The sequence below is a fragment of the Oncorhynchus mykiss genome, chromosome 11 (genome assembly GCF_057628025.1).
Source record: "Oncorhynchus mykiss isolate SJ-2025 chromosome 11, ASM5762802v1, whole genome shotgun sequence".
NCBI classification, from domain to species: Eukaryota; Metazoa; Chordata; class Actinopteri; order Salmoniformes; family Salmonidae; genus Oncorhynchus; species Oncorhynchus mykiss.
Window position 1 is genome coordinate 6075716 of NC_143032.1, and position 16742 is coordinate 6092457.

Here is a 16742-nt window from a genome sequence, read left to right on the forward strand (position 1 = left end):
GTATTAACAGAGAAGAAGAAGCAGACCTAACCTCAGGGAGTTACGGGGTATTAACAGAGAAGAAGAAGCAGACCTAACCTCAGGGAGTTACGGGGTATTAACAGAGAAGAAGAAGCAGACCTAACCTCAGGGAGTTAGGGGGTATTAACAGAGAAGAAGAAGCAGACCTAACCTCAGGGAGTTAGGGGGTATTAACAGAGAAGAAGAAGCAGACCTAACCTCGGGGAGTTAGGGGGTATTAACAGAGAAGAAGCAGACCTAACCTCGGGGAGTTAGGGGGTATTAACAGAGAAGAAGCAGACCTAACCTCAGGGAGTTAGGGGGTATTAACAGAGAAGAAGGAGCAGACCTAACCTCAGGGAGTTAGGGGGTATTAACAGAGAAGAAGCAGACCTAACCTCAGGGAGTTAGGGGGTATTAACAGAGAAGAAGCAGACCTAACCTCAGGGAGTTAGGGGGTATTAACAGAGAAGAAGCAGACCTAACCTCAGGGAGTTAGGGGGTATTAACAGAGAAGAAGCAGACCTAACCTCAGGGAGTTAGGGGGTATTAACAGAGAAGAAGCAGACCTAACCTCAGGGAGTTAGGGGGTATTAACAGAGAAGAAGCAGACCTAACCTCAGGGAGTTAGGGGGTATTAACAGAGAAGAAGGAGCAGACCTAACCTCAGGGAGTTAGGGGGTATTAACAGAGAAGAAGAAGCAGACCTAACCTCGGGGAGTTACGGGGTATTAACAGAGAAGAAGGAGCAGACCTAACCTCAGGGAGTTAGGGGGTATTAACAGAGAAGAAGGAGCAGACCTAACCTCGGGGAGTTAGGGGGTATTAACAGAGAAGAAGAAGCAGACCTAACCTCGGGGAGTTAGGGGGTATTAACAGAGAAGAAGGAGCAGACCTAACCTCAGGGAGTTAGGGGGTATGAACAGAGAAGAAGAAGCAGACCTAACCTCGGGGAGTTAGGGGGTATTAACAGAGAAGAAGAAGCAGACCTAACCTCAGGGAGTTAGGGGGTATTAACAGAGAAGAAGAAGCAGACCTAACCTCAGGGAGTTAGGGGGTATTAACAGAGAAGAAGAAGCAGACCTAACCTCAGGGAGTTAGGGGGTATTAACAGAGAAGAAGAAGCAGACCTAACCTCAGGGAGTTAGGGGGTATTAACAGAGAAGAAGAAGACCTAACCTCAGGGAGTTAGGGGGTATTAACAGAGAAGAAGAAGCAGACCTAACTTCAGGGAGTTAGGGGGTATTAACAGAGAAGAAGAAGCAGACCTAACCTCAGGGAGTTAGGAGGTATTAACAGAGAAGAAGAAGACCTAACCTCAGGGAGTTAGGGGGTATTAACAGAGAAGAAGAAGCAGACCTAACCTCAGGGAGTTAGGAGGTATTAACAGAGAAGAAGAAGACCTAACCTCAGGGAGTTACGGGGTATTAACAGAGAAGAAGAAGACCTAACCTCAGGGAGTTAGGGGGTATTAACAGAGAAGAAGCAGACCTAACCTCAGGGAGTTACGGGGTATTAACAGAGAAGAAGAAGCAGACCTAACCTCAGGGAGTTAGGGGGTATTAACAGAGAAGAAGCAGACCTAACCTCAGGGAGTTACGGGGTATTAACAGAGAAGAAGAAGACCTAACTTCAGGGAGTTAGGGGGTATTAACAGAGAAGAAGAAGACCTAACCTCAGGGAGTTACGGGGTATTAACAGAGAAGAAGAAGCAGACCTAACCTCAGGGAGTTACGGGGTATTAACAGAGAAGAAGAAGCAGACCTAACCTCAGGGAGTTACGAGGTATTAACAGAGAAGAAGAAGCAGACCTAACCTCAGGGAGTTAGGGGGTATTAACAGAGAAGAAGAAGCAGACCTAACCTCAGGGAGTTAGGGGGTATTAACAGAGAAGAAGAAGCAGACCTAACCTCGGGGAGTTAGGGGGTATTAACAGAGAAGAAGCAGACCTAACCTCGGGGAGTTAGGGGGTATTAACAGAGAAGAAGCAGACCTAACCTCAGGGAGTTAGGGGGTATTAACAGAGAAGAAGGAGCAGACCTAACCTCAGGGAGTTAGGGGGTATTAACAGAGAAGAAGCAGACCTAACCTCAGGGAGTTAGGGGGTATTAACAGAGAAGAAGCAGACCTAACCTCAGGGAGTTAGGGGGTATTAACAGAGAAGAAGCAGACCTAACCTCAGGGAGTTAGGGGGTATTAACAGAGAAGAAGCAGACCTAACCTCAGGGAGTTAGGGGGTATTAACAGAGAAGAAGCAGACCTAACCTCAGGGAGTTAGGGGGTATTAACAGAGAAGAAGCAGACCTAACCTCAGGGAGTTAGGGGGTATTAACAGAGAAGAAGGAGCAGACCTAACCTCAGGGAGTTAGGGGGTATTAACAGAGAAGAAGAAGCAGACCTAACCTCGGGGAGTTACGGGGTATTAACAGAGAAGAAGGAGCAGACCTAACCTCAGGGAGTTAGGGGGTATTAACAGAGAAGAAGGAGCAGACCTAACCTTGGGGAGTTAGGGGGTATTAACAGAGAAGAAGAAGCAGACCTAACCTCGGGGAGTTAGGGGGTATTAACAGAGAAGAAGGAGCAGACCTAACCTCGGGAGTTAGGGGGTATGAACAGAGAAGAAGAAGCAGACCTAACCTCGGGGAGTTAGGGGGTATTAACAGAGAAGAAGAAGCAGACCTAACCTCAGGGAGTTAGGGGGTATTAACAGAGAAGAAGAAGCAGACCTAACCTCAGGGAGTTAGGGGGTATTAACAGAGAAGAAGAAGCAGACCTAACCTCAGGGAGTTAGGGGGTATTAACAGAGAAGAAGAAGCAGACCTAACCTCAGGGAGTTAGGGGGTATTAACAGAGAAGAAGAATACCTAACCTCAGGGAGTTAGGGGGTATTAACAGAGAAGAAGAAGCAGACCTAACTTCAGGGAGTTAGGGGGTATTAACAGAGAAGAAGAAGCAGACCTAACCTCAGGGAGTTAGGAGGTATTAAAAGAGAAGAAGAAGACCTAACCTCAGGGAGTTAGGGGGTATTAACAGAGAAGAAGAAGCAGACCTAACCTCAGGGAGTTAGGAGGTATTAACAGAGAAGAAGAAGACCTAACCTCAGGGAGTTAGGGGGTATTAACAGAGAAGAAGAAGCAGACCTAACCTCAGGGAGTTAGGAGGTATTAACAGAGAAGAAGAAGACCTAACCTCAGGGAGTTAGGAGGTATTAACAGAGAAGAAGAAGACCTAACCTCAGGGAGTTAGGGGGTATTAACAGAGAAGAAGAAGCAGACCTAACCTCAGGGAGTTAGGGGGAATTAACAGAGAAGAAGAAGCAGACCTAACCTCAGGGAGTTAGGAGGTATTAACAGAGAAGAAGAAGACCTAACCTCAGGGAGTTAGGGGGTATTAACAGAGAAGAAGAAGCAGACCTAACCTCAGGGAGTTAGGGGGAATTAACAGAGAAGAAGAAGCAGACCTAACCTCAGGGAGTTAGGAGGTATTAACAGAGAAGAAGAAGACCTAACCTCAGGGAGTTAGGGGGTATTAACAGAGAAGAAGCAGACCTAACACACACACATACATGTCTAGTCTTTTAGTACACATTTGGGCCAGTTTGTAGTAGGCCTTAATTTCATTACAGGTCTTATGGATGACCTATGAACCTGTAACCAACTGATAAATATAATCTATCAGCTCATTCACTCATTGTTTAAAAAAATAATAATTATAAAGTGACTTGTTCAACTTAAAAACTTTTGGTCTTTGGGGAGCAAAGGTCATTAATAAGCTTAGACCATCAGGTTCGGTTCTATGCAGTTTTCTCCACTTTTTTTCTCCACAAAAATCGAAGAAAGAAATTGAGAAACCTGTCCAACCAAAAACATAGAGACCCGGAAAACCTGAGTCTATACGCCTTCACTATGGTGAATCACTAAAACAATACAGAAATACACTACGGAAAAAGAAGGAACAGCATGTCAGAAATCAGCTCAAAGTAATTGAAGAATCCTTAGAATCGACCCACTTCTGGGAAAATTGGAAAACACTAAACAGAAAGAATTATCTATCCAAAATAGAGATGTATGCAAAACGCAGATCAGCCGTGGTCAGGCCTAGCAGCTTCCTCAACTCAGGGTCCCCGATCTGGAGCTTAGCTTCCTCCACCTAGTGGGATGGACGGAGACACACGCACACACACACACACACACACACACACACACACACACACACACACACACACACACACACACACACACACGCACAATAACTCATGATACAGGTCAAATCAAATTTCACATGGGAGAGTTAAACACATCCAGGATATGATAACATCTGTAACCCTGGTCTAAAGTAGTGCACTGTGTAGGGAATAGGGTGGTTATAGTCCCTGGTCTAAAGTAGTGCAGGGTACTGTGTAGGGAATAGGGTGCCATTTGGGACACACCCTTAGAATAATGCGCATTTCGGGCCAACAGGACCCAGGAGAAAGAAGAGATGGAGAGAGATGGAATTGAAGAATCCATAGACTCTAACCACTTCTGGGAAAATTGGTAAAACACTAAACAAACAACAACATGAAGAATTATCTATCCAAAATGGAGATGTATGGGTAAACCACTTCTCCAATCTTTTTGGCTCTATAGCAAAGAACAAATAGCAAAACATATACATGATCAAATACAAATCTTAGAATCAACTATTAAAGACGACCAGAACCCACTGGATTCTCCAATTACATTGAATGAGTTACAGGACAAAATAAAAACCCTCCAACCCAAAAAGGCTGTGGTGTTGAGGGTATCCTCAATGAAATGATCAAATATACAGACAACAAATTCCAATTGGCTACACTAAAACTCTTTAACATCATCCTTAGCTCTGGCACCTTCCCCAATATTTGGAACCAAGGACTGATCACTCCAATCCATTAAAGTGGAGACAAATTTGACCCCAATAACTACCATGGAATATGCATCAACAGCAACCTTGGGAAAATCCTCTGCATTATCATTAACAGCAGACTTGTACATTTCCTCAATGAAAACAATGTACTGAGCAAATGTCAAATTGGCTTTTTACCAAATTACCGTACAACAGACCATGTATTCACCCTGCACACCCTAACTGACAACCAAACAAACCAAAACAAAGGCATAGTCTTCTCATGCTTTGTTGATTTCAAAAAGGCCTTTGACTCAATTTGGCATGAGGTTCCGCTATACGAATTTATGGAAAGTGGTGTTGGGGGAAAAAAATACGCCATTATAAAACCCATGTACACAAACAACAAGTGTGCGGTTAAAATTGGCAAAAAAAACACATTTCTTTCCACGGGGCCGTGGCGTGAGACAGGGATGCAGCTTAAGCCCCACCCTCTTCAACATATATATCAACGAATTGGTGAGGGCACTAGAACAGTCTGCATCACCCAGCCTCACCCTACTAGAATCTGAAGTCAAATGTCTATTGTTTGCTGATGATCTGGTGCTTCTGTCCCCAACCAAGGAGGGCCTACAGCAGCACCTAGATCTTCTGCACAGATTATGCCAGACCTGGGCCCTGACAGTAAATCTCAGTAAGACCAAAATAATGGTGTTCCAAAAAAGGTCCAGTCACCAGGACCACAAATACAAATTCCATCTAGACACCGTTGCCCTCGAGCACACAAAAAACTATACATACCTTGGCCTGAACATCAGCACCACAGGTAACATCCACAAAGCTGTGAACGATCTGAGAGACAAGGCAAGAAGGGCATTCTATGCCATCAAAAGGAACATACAATTTGACATCCCAATTAGGATCTGGCTAAAAATACTTGAATCAGTTATAGAACCCATTGCCCTTTATAGTTGTGAGGTCTGGGGTCGCTCACTAACCAATAATTTTTTTTTAAATGGGACAAACACCAAATTGTAAAACCACAAATAATGCATGCAGAGCAGAATTAGGCCGATACCCACTAATTATCAAAATCCAGAAAAGAGATGTTAAATTCTATAACCACCTAAAAGGAAACAAATCCCAATCCTTCCATAACAAAGCCATCACCTACAGAGAGATGAACCTGGAGAAGAGTCCCCTAAGCAAGCTGGTCCTGGGGCTCTGTTCACAAACACAAACAAACCCCACAGAGCCCCAGGACAGCAGCACAATTAGACCCAACCAAATCATGAGAAAACAAAACAGACAGACAGACAGACAGACAGGCAGACAGGCAGACAGGCAGACAGGCAGACAGGCAGACAGGCTGACAGGCAGACAGGCAGACAGACAGACAGACAGACAGACAGACAGACAGACAGACAAAGACATTTCTGACATTTGGTTCACTTAATATAAGCATTTTGAAATTATTTATATTTATACTTTTACTCAAGTAGTATTTCACTGGGTGACTTTCACTTGAGGAATTTTCTATTAAGGTACTTTTTCCACAGCTGCTGTTATGCATGTGTGGCAAGTTAGATCATTCTTCCACAGCTGCTGCTATGCATGTGTGGCAAGTTAGATCATTCTTCCACAGCTGCTGCTATGCATGTGTGGCAAGTTAGATCATTCTTCCACAGCTGCTGTTATGCATATGTGGCAAGTTAGATCATTCTTCCACAGCTGCTGTTATGCATGTGTGGCAAGTTAGATCATTCTTCCAGAGCTGCTGTTATGCATGTGTGGCAAGTTAGATCATTCTTCCAGAGCTGCTGTTATGCATGTGTGGCAAGTTAGATAGTTCTTCCACAGCTGCTGTTATGCATGTGTGGCAAGTTAGATAGTTCTTCCACAGCTGCTGTTATGCATGTGTGGCAAGTTAGATCATTCTTCCAGAGCTGCTGTTATGCATATGTGGCAAGTTAGATAGTTCTTCCACAGCAGCTGCTATGCATGTGTGGCAAGTTAGATCATTCTTCCAGAGCTGCTGTTATGCATATGTGGCAAGTTAGATAGTTCTTCCACAGCTGCTGCTATGCATGTGTGGCAAGTTAGATCATTCTTCCAGAGCTGCTGTTATGCATATGTGGCAAGTTAGATAGTTCTTCCACAGCTTCTGTTATGCATGTGTGGCAAGTTAGATAGTTCTTCCACAGCTGCTGTTATGCATGTGTGGCAAGTTAGATAGTTCTTCCACAGCTGCTGTTATGCATGTGTGGCAAGTTAGATAGTTCTTCCACAGCTGCTGTTATGCATGTGTGGCAAGTTAGATAGTTCTTCCACAGCTGCTGTTATGCATGTGTGGCAAGTTAGATAGTTCTTCCACAGCTGCTGTTATGCATGTGTGGCAAGTTGGGTACTTTTTCCACAGCTGCTGTTACGCACGTGTGGCTTATCAGTCAAAGTGAAAGGTGAAGTGAGGACGCACACAGTCCCTCCTTGGGAAATAGAATAAGGCTCGATGCTTCCATCTGGTGGTCAATGATAATCAGTGAGTTTGAGACAAAACTTTGGCATATTATCATGTAACTTTTATGCAAAATATCAATATGACCCATGTGTTATTTAGTTAGACAGTGAAATTAAAGGTGGCCTAACATTATGTTTCCTCAGTGAAAATGCTTTATACTTTAGGGGGATAGTTTAGGACTTGATCTTCAATAATGAGTTTGTGAGCCAACTTTCTTTTTTTTTCACCTTTATTCAACCTGGTAGGCTAGTTGAGAACAAGTTCTCATTTACAACTGCGACCTGGCCAAGATAAAGCATAGCAGTGTGAACAGACAGCAACACAGAGTTACACATGGAGTAAACAATAAACAAGTCAATAACACAGTAGGAAATGTTTAACATAACAACAAAAAAAGAGTCTATATACATTGTGTGCAAAAGGCCTGAGGAGGTAGGCAAATAATTACAATTTCGCAGATTAACACTGGAGTGATAAATGATCAGATGGTCATGTGCTGGTAGAGAACTAGGTTAATTCAACAATATGTGCTAAATATCAAGCTATTTCATTTTTACATTAATACATTAATTCAGTGGGTGTGGCTTGATCCGAGGGTTTTGAATATAATCCTTTGAAATCGAAAGTAGGAAAGTTTGAGGAAATAGAGACGCGTCCAACGACGGATTTTTTTACTTTAAACAATACGCGCAACCGTTCGCTCAAAATGTCGAAATCGTCTGTAATGAAAATAAAACGCGTGAACGCAGTAAAGGTAAGCACTAACTCATGCACATGTTGTTAATAAATGTTAGGCGTTAATTGGGCTATTTTTAGTTTATTTTACATCATATGTTCCCCCTTTAACTTTGTTCAAATGATTTCATAAGAGACACCTAGGTTACAACTGTGTTTCCTGCGAACAAAGATAAATTGTTCCATTTTGGTCTGTTACGCACAATTTGTTTGTTAGGAATTGTAAAATCCATGTCATGCTTCCAGACAAAAGCGAAAGCAAAAAACAACCTGGCTAAACGGTTTCACTGGGCCACGTTCAGCAGGGTTGAACTGTTTGGGACGTTCAGATATAAATAGTTCATGTAGAACACGGACTCGCATTGTCTCAATTCATGGCATGTATGTACAGACTCTGCAACGTTCGAGAAAGTTTGGTAACTGAACATGGCCCAGGGGTGTATTCATTACGAACCAAATGGAAGCAAACGGAGGGATCTACCTTAAATTTGTCCAATAGAAATTCTCGTTTGCGTTTTCCGTTTGGTGTTAACGGTTTGTGGCAAAACAGAATCAGCGTAATGATTACACTCCAGGTTTACGAGGTTGAGTGGGCGATCCAGGTATATAAAAAAAATACTTTGCAGCCGACTGGAACACAACCTTTTGTATAGTTGTGTGTGAAGGCTAATTTACAACAGATTACACAATTATTACACAATACATCCTAGTTTAACATTGATCCTGCTTGTGAGTTTAAGATGTTTTACAGTAAAAGTTTAGTAAACAAATTTTGCACCACTTAAACACGTCTTTCTTTTCATCCCTTTGCCTTTAGGTGGAGAACTTCCACCAGTCTCTATATCAACAGGTTAGTCACGTGTTTGCCTTATTGTGTTAACCACAAATGTGTGCTGGTGCGATGGCATTACCATTTGAAATAGAAAGGGGGCATCCTTTTGGGGGAGTTAGTACTTACCAAGTTCTGTTTTTTTTATTTCAGGCAGATAATCTGTTTTCCAACTACATCCCATTGAAGATCTCTCAGCTGGACAACCTGCTGAAGGTAAGCCTCATTGATTAGTTCATGTGTCACGGGTCTGTTCCTTCCTACATTGTGAAATTGACCTTCCGTTCATCCTTCATCTCTCCTCCACCCTCTACCTCCCATCTCTCCCTCCCTCTCATCTCTCTCCCCCTCCACCCGCTACCTCCCTTCCATCTCTCCCTCCCTCTCCCCCTCCACCCCCTTCCTCTCATCTATCTCCCCCTCCCTCCACCCTCTCTCCCTCTACCTCCCTCTTCTCATCTATCTCTCATCTTCTCATCTATCTCCCTCAACCCTCTACCTCCCTTCCTCTCATCTATCTCCCCTCCCTCTACCTCCCGTCTTCTCATCTATCTCCCTCCACCCTCTACCGCCCATCTTCTCATCTCTCTCCCTCTACCCTCTACCTCCCTTCCTCTCATCTATCTCCCCCTCCCTCCACCCTCTCTCCCTCTACCTCCCTCTCCCGTCTTCTCATCTATCTCCCTCAACCCTCTACCTCCCTTCCTCTCATCTATCTCCCCTCCCTCTACTGCCCATCTTCTCATCTCTCTCCCTCTACCCTCTACCTCCCTTCCTCTCATCTATCTCTCCCTTCCTCCCTCCCTCCACCCTTTACCTCCCTTCCTCTCATCTATCTCCCCTCCCTCCACCCTCTACTTCCCGTCTTCTCATCTCTCTCCCTCCCTCCTCTACCTTCCGTCTTCTCATCTATCTCTCCCTCCACCCTCAACCTCCCTTCCTCTAATCTATCTCTCCCTCCCTCCACCCTTTACCTCCCTTCCTCTCATCTCTCTCCCTTCCTCCCTCCCTCCACCCTTTACCTCCCTTCCTCTCATCTATCTCCCCTCCCTCCACCCTCTACCTCCCGTCTTCTCATCTTTCCCTCCCTCCTCTACCTTCCGTCTTCTCATCTATCTCTCCCTCCACCCTCAACCTACCTTCCTCTCATCTATCTCTCCCTCCCTCCACCCTTTACCTCATCTGTCTCCCTCAACCTCCCATCTATCTATCTATCTATCTCTCCCTCCCTCTACCCTCTACCCCCCTCTACCTACCATCCATCTCTCCCTCCACCTCCCTTCCTCATCTCTCTCTCTCCCTCCACCCTCTACCTCCCTTCCTCTCATCTATCTCTCCCTCCCTCCACCCTCTACCTCCCTCCCTCTCATCTATCTCTCCCATGTCTCTTCCAGGAGGATGAACTCAACCTCCCAGACCTGTCCACTCTCCAAGCCCCTCTGAACATCCCCATACCAGACCCTCCCACTGCGGAGGATGAGGTGACTGACGATCGTGCTCTTCTATCCAGATACATGTGTTGCATCCCAAATGGCACCCTGTGCACTACTATGGGTCCTGGTCAAAAGTAGTGCACTCTATAGGTAGTAGCGAATGCTGACCATATAGATCAACAGGATTTAATAACTTGACTGAGACCTCTTGGCTCCCTTGTGAGGATAAGATGTCCATCATCATGGCTCTCCACTCTCTTATGTGAAGATCTCTTTACTCAGTTCCTGTAGAGTGGGGCGTCTCCAGTTGGTTTTTGGCTACAGACTGACTGACTGATGGCTATGACAATAGACTGACTGACTGATGGCTATGACAATAGACTGACTGACTGACGGCTACAGGTACAGACTGACTGACTGACGGCTATGACAATAGACTGACTGACTGATGGCTATGACAATAGACTGACTGACTGATGGCTATGACAATAGACTGACTGACTGACGGCTACAGGTACAGACTGACTGACGGCTATGACAATAGACTGACTGACTGATGGTTATGACAATAGACTGACTGACTGATGGCTATGACAATAGACTGACTGACTGATGGCTATGACAATAGACTGACTGACTGATGGCTATGACAATAGACTGACTGACTGATGGCTATGACAATAGACTGACTGACTGATGGCTATGACAATAGACTGACTGATGGCTATGACAATAGACTGACTGACTGACGGCTATGACAATAGACTGACTGACTGACGGCTATGACAATAGACTGACTGACTGATGGCTATGACAATAGACTGACGGCTATGACAATAGACTGACTGACTGACGGCTACAGATACAGACTGACTGACGGCTACAGGTACAGACTGACTGACGGCTACAGGTACAGACTGACTGACGGCTACAGGTACAGACTGACTGATACAGGTACAGACTGACTGACGGCTACAGGTACAGACTGACTGACTGCTAGAGACTGACTGACTGCTACAGGTACAGACTGACTGACTGCTAGAGACTGACTGACTGCTACAGGTACAGACTGACTGACGGCTACAGGTACAGACTGACTGTCGGCTACAGGTACAGACTGACGGCTACAGGTACAGACTGACTGACTGCTACATGTACAGATTGACTGACTGCTACAGGAACAGACTGACTGACTGCTACAGGTACAGACTGACGGCTACAGGTACAGACTGACTGACGGCTACAGGTACAGACTGACTGGCTGCTACAGGTACTGCCTGACTGACTGCTAGAGACTGACTGACTGCTACAGGTACAGACTGACTGACTGCTAGAGACTGACTGACTGCTACAGGTACAGACTGACTGACTGCTAGAGACTGACTGACGGCTACAGGTACAGACTGACTGACTGCTACAGGTAGAGACTGACTGGCAGCTACAGGTACACACTGGCTGACGGCTACAGACTGACTGACGGGTAGAGGTACAGACTGACTGACTGCTACAGGTACAGACTGACTGACTGCTACAGGTACAGACTGACTGACTGCTACAGGTACAGAATGACTGACGGCTACAGGTACAGACTGACTGACGGCTAGAGACTGACTGACGACTACAGGTACAGACTGACTGACTGCTACAGGTACAGACTGACTGACCGCTACAGGTACACACTGGCTGACGGCTACAGACTGACGGCTACAGACTGACTGACGGCTGTAGGTACAGACTGACGGCTACAGGTACAGACTGACTGACTGCTAGAGACTGACTGATTTTTCTCCCTCCAGGAAATGGAGACTGACAAGAATGATGACGAGAAGAAGAAGAAGAAGAAAGGTGAGAGACAGCGGTCAGAGTCATAGCGGTCAGAGTCATGGCTGTCAACGTGTGGCTGTTGTTCCCTAGCTTAAGACCAACTATTTAAAACAGCCTTAGAAAATCATTCCAAGTAGTGTGTTGATTCAGTTCGTGTTGTTCCTTTTGTGTCTTTCAGCTCCAAGCTGTGGCCTTATCAAAGGGAATGAGAAGATTGTGAAGCTGCTGGACAGAGTGAAACCAGAGATCCTATCATTGAGAGAGACCATCATTACAGTAAGAATAATCAGAGATCCTATCACTGAGAGACCATCATTACAGTAAGAACAACCAGAGATCCTATCACTGAGAACATCATTACAGTAAGAATAACCAGAGATACTATCACTGAGACCATCATTACAGTAAGAATAACCAGAGATACTATCACTGAGGGAGACCATCATTACAGTAAGAATAACCAGAGATACTATCACTGAGAGAGACCATCATTACAGTAAGAATAATCAGAGATCCTATCACTGACGGAGACCATCATTACAGTAAGAATAACCAGAGATTAACAAGAGACCATCATTACAGTAAGAACAACCAAAGATACAATCACTGAGACCAGTAAGAATAAGAATAACCAGAGATCCTATCACTGAGAGAGACCATCATTATAGTAAGAATAACCAGAGATCCTATCACTGAGAGAGACCATCATTACAGTAAGAATAACCAGAGATACTATCACCGAGGGAGACCATCATTACAGTAAGAACAACCAAAGATACAATCACTGAGACCATCATTACAGTAAGAATAACCAGAGATCCTATCACTGAGAGACCATCATTATAGTAAGAATAACCAGAGATCCTATCACTGAGAGAGACCATCATTACAGTAAGAATAACCAGAGATACTATCACTGAGAGAGACCATCATTACAGTAAGAACAACCAGAGATATTATCACTGAGAGAGACCATCATTACAGTAAGAACAACCAGAGATCTTATCACTGAGAGAGAGGGCCGTAGTAGGGTACTCCTGACCGTCATTACAGTAAGAATACAATAGAAGAAACAGTGACATCTTGTGGTGAACTGAAAGAGCTGAAAATGCTGGTGAAGATGAACATATTCTGTCATTGGTTGTGTCGTCTTAGGTGTCCTGCTGGATTCAGCATCTCATCCCCAAAATAGAGGATGGGAACGACTTTGGCGTTGCAATCCAGGTAAATGGTCAACACTTGTTCATCTTTAAAGTCGAGTGGTCATTCCTGAAATAGGGGTTAAGCTGCTACAGATGGAACTGTATTCTCCTGAGGCCTCATTTATAACCGTTGTGTAAAATGTCACACTAAATATCTGAATGCGAAATTTTTTGAAAATACATACGTCTACAAATATGGATTTTTAGAAAAACTTAAAACGCTCGTGATGTTTCCCGCTATAAAAATCAGAGCTATCCTAAAACTGTGCGCGTGTGAACGAGCGTTATAACGCCGTCTGGAAAGCGCCCTCCATTCACCTTTCATGTTGACAATAACTCCCTTTTATTTGCTGTATAGTTTGGAACTGTTGGCATTGGGCCACGACAGTTTCTAAAAGAAAGAGCAAATTTGATCAAATGCTTTGAGGTATTGGCAGAATACGTTCATCTTTTGAAGTAACATGCTGTATTTGGCAAAGGACTGGGACCGTTTCTGAAAGAAAACGAGGGCAAATTGTTGTGGACCTGTCAGCAGAACGTTTGAATTGAACAATGTTTTGAATCGACTTCTCCCCCAACCAACCTAAATATGCTGGTCTGCCCCCCGAATTCTGAAACATTGTATAGGCTAGTCCAATTTTTAAAAATATATATTACAGTACTAGCATATGTGCTTTAGTGTTAAAAATATATCTATATATATACAAATAAACTGATCGCCTGTTAAATTTGACTGTGTATTATAAACTGTGCTGCCTATGGGATCGCATACAGCAACATTTTAAATACATAGCCCATCTATTTACTAGGCCCAATTAAATGCGATGCGCATGGTAATTTGTTGTACGGCTACTTCGGGGTATATGAACCCGTCACCGCTAGAAAACTCAAGGAATTTATTCCGCAATAGTTATTAAAAATAAAATAGGATAAAAAATAAAAAAACTACTCGTATGAATGACTTTATTTTAGATTCCCCAAATAAAATGCTTAGATTTTTCACTCTTCTCACTAGCCCAATGGCTGTAATCTTGTTTTTTAAGCATGGTCATCACATCCTCCATTTGCACATCTTTACCTGCCTGCTTTCAATATAATACTTCATCCACTAGAACATTTAAGTTTGTATGTAGGTTAAAGAACATTCTCATGCCATGTTAAGTTTTTAAAAAATAAATCTTAACTTTTGTGGGGGGAAACTGCTTCATGCATGTTTGGGGGGGGGGGGGGGGGGGGGGTAGATTTTGTAAGTAGCGTTTATAACTGAGGCTCATGGTGTTTCATCAAAATGGACATGTCCTGGTGCTTATTATATCCAGGAGAAAATCTTGGAGAGAATCGCTGCAGTGAAGACAAAAGTGGATGGCTTCCACACCAACATTAACAAGTAGGACACATTTTCATGCTTTCAAGTAACCCAGAGATCTTGGAGGTCATTATACATTTGACGAATAAAAAATATTATACATGTGACCGTCACTATTGTTCCTTCAGGTACTTTTCAGAGAGGGGTGATGCAGTGGCTAAAGCCTCCAAGTCAACTCATGTGGTGAGAATTGGCATTTGTAGACACTACCAAATTCTGTATTCAACTATGACCTGATGTCGTAACATCTCTCCTTGTCCTCTTCCTTCCTCATCCCTGTTTCTCCTCCTTCTTGTCCTCTTCCTTCCTCATCCTGATGTTGTAACATCTCTCCTTGTCCTCGTCCTTCCTCATCCCTGTGTTTCTCCTCCTCCTCTTCCTTCCTCATCCCTGTGTTTCTCCTCCTCCTCTTCCTTCCTCATCCCTGTGTTTCTCCTCCTCCTCGTCCTCTTCCTCATCCCTGTGTTTCTCCTCCTCCTCGTCCTCTTCATTCCTCATCCCTGTGTTTCTCCTCTTTCTGGTTAAAATCAGATGGACTACCGCTCACTGGTCCATGAGAAGGATGAGGCTGTCTACTCTGACATCAGAGTCATCCTCCTGGACATCCGTGGCTTCTATGTGAGTGACTGATTTAATCTCAAATGGCACCCTATTTCCTATATAGTGCACTACTTTTGACCAGAGCCCTATGGGCTCTGGACAAAGGTAGTGCGCTATACAGTGAAAAGGGTACCATTTGGGAGATGCAAGATACTATCAAAAAAGTAAGAGACAAAAAAAAAACCTACTTAAGCACAGGAAGCATAGAAATAGTGCATATAGAACTGATCTACAATTTCTTAGGCTTTCTTTCAATGAGGATGACAGATCTATAACTCACATTTCTATGTGAATTTGGTCAAAAAAAAGGTACATATTGCAGCTTTAATAAGTCAATCTATAAGTAAACAAGTGAAGGTCACTCATAAATTAACGTTTTGTCAGATGTTTTCATACCTCAAAAGTAGACGCAACGTCAAGATGAAACCATTTCCCACAACGTCTGTTGTTTAGATCCAGCTATAGGCCTATAGGGGGCGGCAGCGTAGCCTAGTGGTTAGAGCGTTGAGACTAGTAACCGAAAGGTTGCAAGATCGAATCCTCGATCTCCTAAAAATCTGTTGTTCTGTCCCTGAAAGAGGCAGTTAACTCACTGTTCCCCGTCATTCTAAATAAGAAGTTGTTCTTAACTGCCTTGCCTAGTTAAATATAAGGTTAAAAAAATATTTTAAAAAAAATGAAAAGATAAAAACAGCAGTACAAGACCACTCACTTCAATGTTTGTGTGTGTTGCAGGCAGAACTGTATGACATCATCAACAAGAACCTGGAAAAAGTGACCAATCCGAAAGGAGAAGAGAAGCCCTCAATGTACTGAGATGCATGAGAGGAGGAGGAGGAAGTAGCCTGGTCCCAGATTTCGTTGTACTCTTTCCTTGTCAAGCAACATGACAAGGATTTGGCACAAACAGGCTGGCGCCCAGGTGAAGGGATGAAGAGGAATGAGAGAATAGTGGGGTTGAATTCATTTCAGCCATGTGATATTTTCCAGGTGTATACTACAACACCAATCAACACTCAATCAGTGCTGTTTCTATTTGTACATCAGCCACAGTGTCCAGATTAGCCTGTTGTTTTTTTTCATGCTAATAAACTCATCTTAATATTGAACCTAGAGACTAAATGATGATTTGCAACTCTGGAAGCAACAGATACACTATTAAAAACACGAGACACACCATAAAACAGGCTGTAGATCACCTGCTGGGGTGTCGATGAACGGCGGGGATTTCTAACGTGTAGAATTGTCGGGAAATAAACAGAAAATGACATCCGATGTTCTGTGGTGAGGAGAAGAGAGAGGACAGTCAACCCACGGCCGAAGTTCATGATGCTCTGCCTCGTCCTTTAGGAGCTACAAATGAACACAC

At 43.8% G+C, this 16742-nt stretch overlaps 1 protein-coding gene across 1 annotated transcript; it reads left to right on the forward strand.

Annotated features, from left to right (window-relative positions):
* The first annotated feature begins 7838 nt into the window (after window positions 1-7838).
* Window positions 7839-16482, forward strand: LOC110535189 (proteasome activator complex subunit 2). The gene is made up of 11 exons (XM_036934708.2): window positions 7839-8138; window positions 8937-8969; window positions 9102-9164; window positions 10343-10429; window positions 12178-12226; window positions 12384-12481; window positions 13361-13429; window positions 14727-14794; window positions 14902-14956; window positions 15305-15391; window positions 16109-16482. The coding sequence occupies exons 1-11, from the start codon at window positions 8091-8093 to the stop codon at window positions 16187-16189; spliced, it is 738 nt and encodes a 245-aa protein (XP_036790603.2). The 5' UTR covers window positions 7839-8090; the 3' UTR covers window positions 16190-16482.
* The last annotated feature ends 260 nt before the right edge of the window (window positions 16483-16742 follow it).

Bases quoted from the DNA above. Each gene is read 5' to 3' on its own strand.
- LOC110535189 (XM_036934708.2), top strand. From the start codon at position 8,091: ATGTCGAAATCGTCTGTAATGAAAATAAAACGCGTGAACGCAGTAAAG. The intron at 9,165-10,342 runs GTAAGCCTCATT...TGTCTCTTCCAG, and splicing joins AGCTGGACAACCTGCTGAAG to GAGGATGAACTCAACCTCCC. The intron at 13,430-14,726 runs GTAAATGGTCAA...TATTATATCCAG, and splicing joins ACTTTGGCGTTGCAATCCAG to GAGAAAATCTTGGAGAGAAT.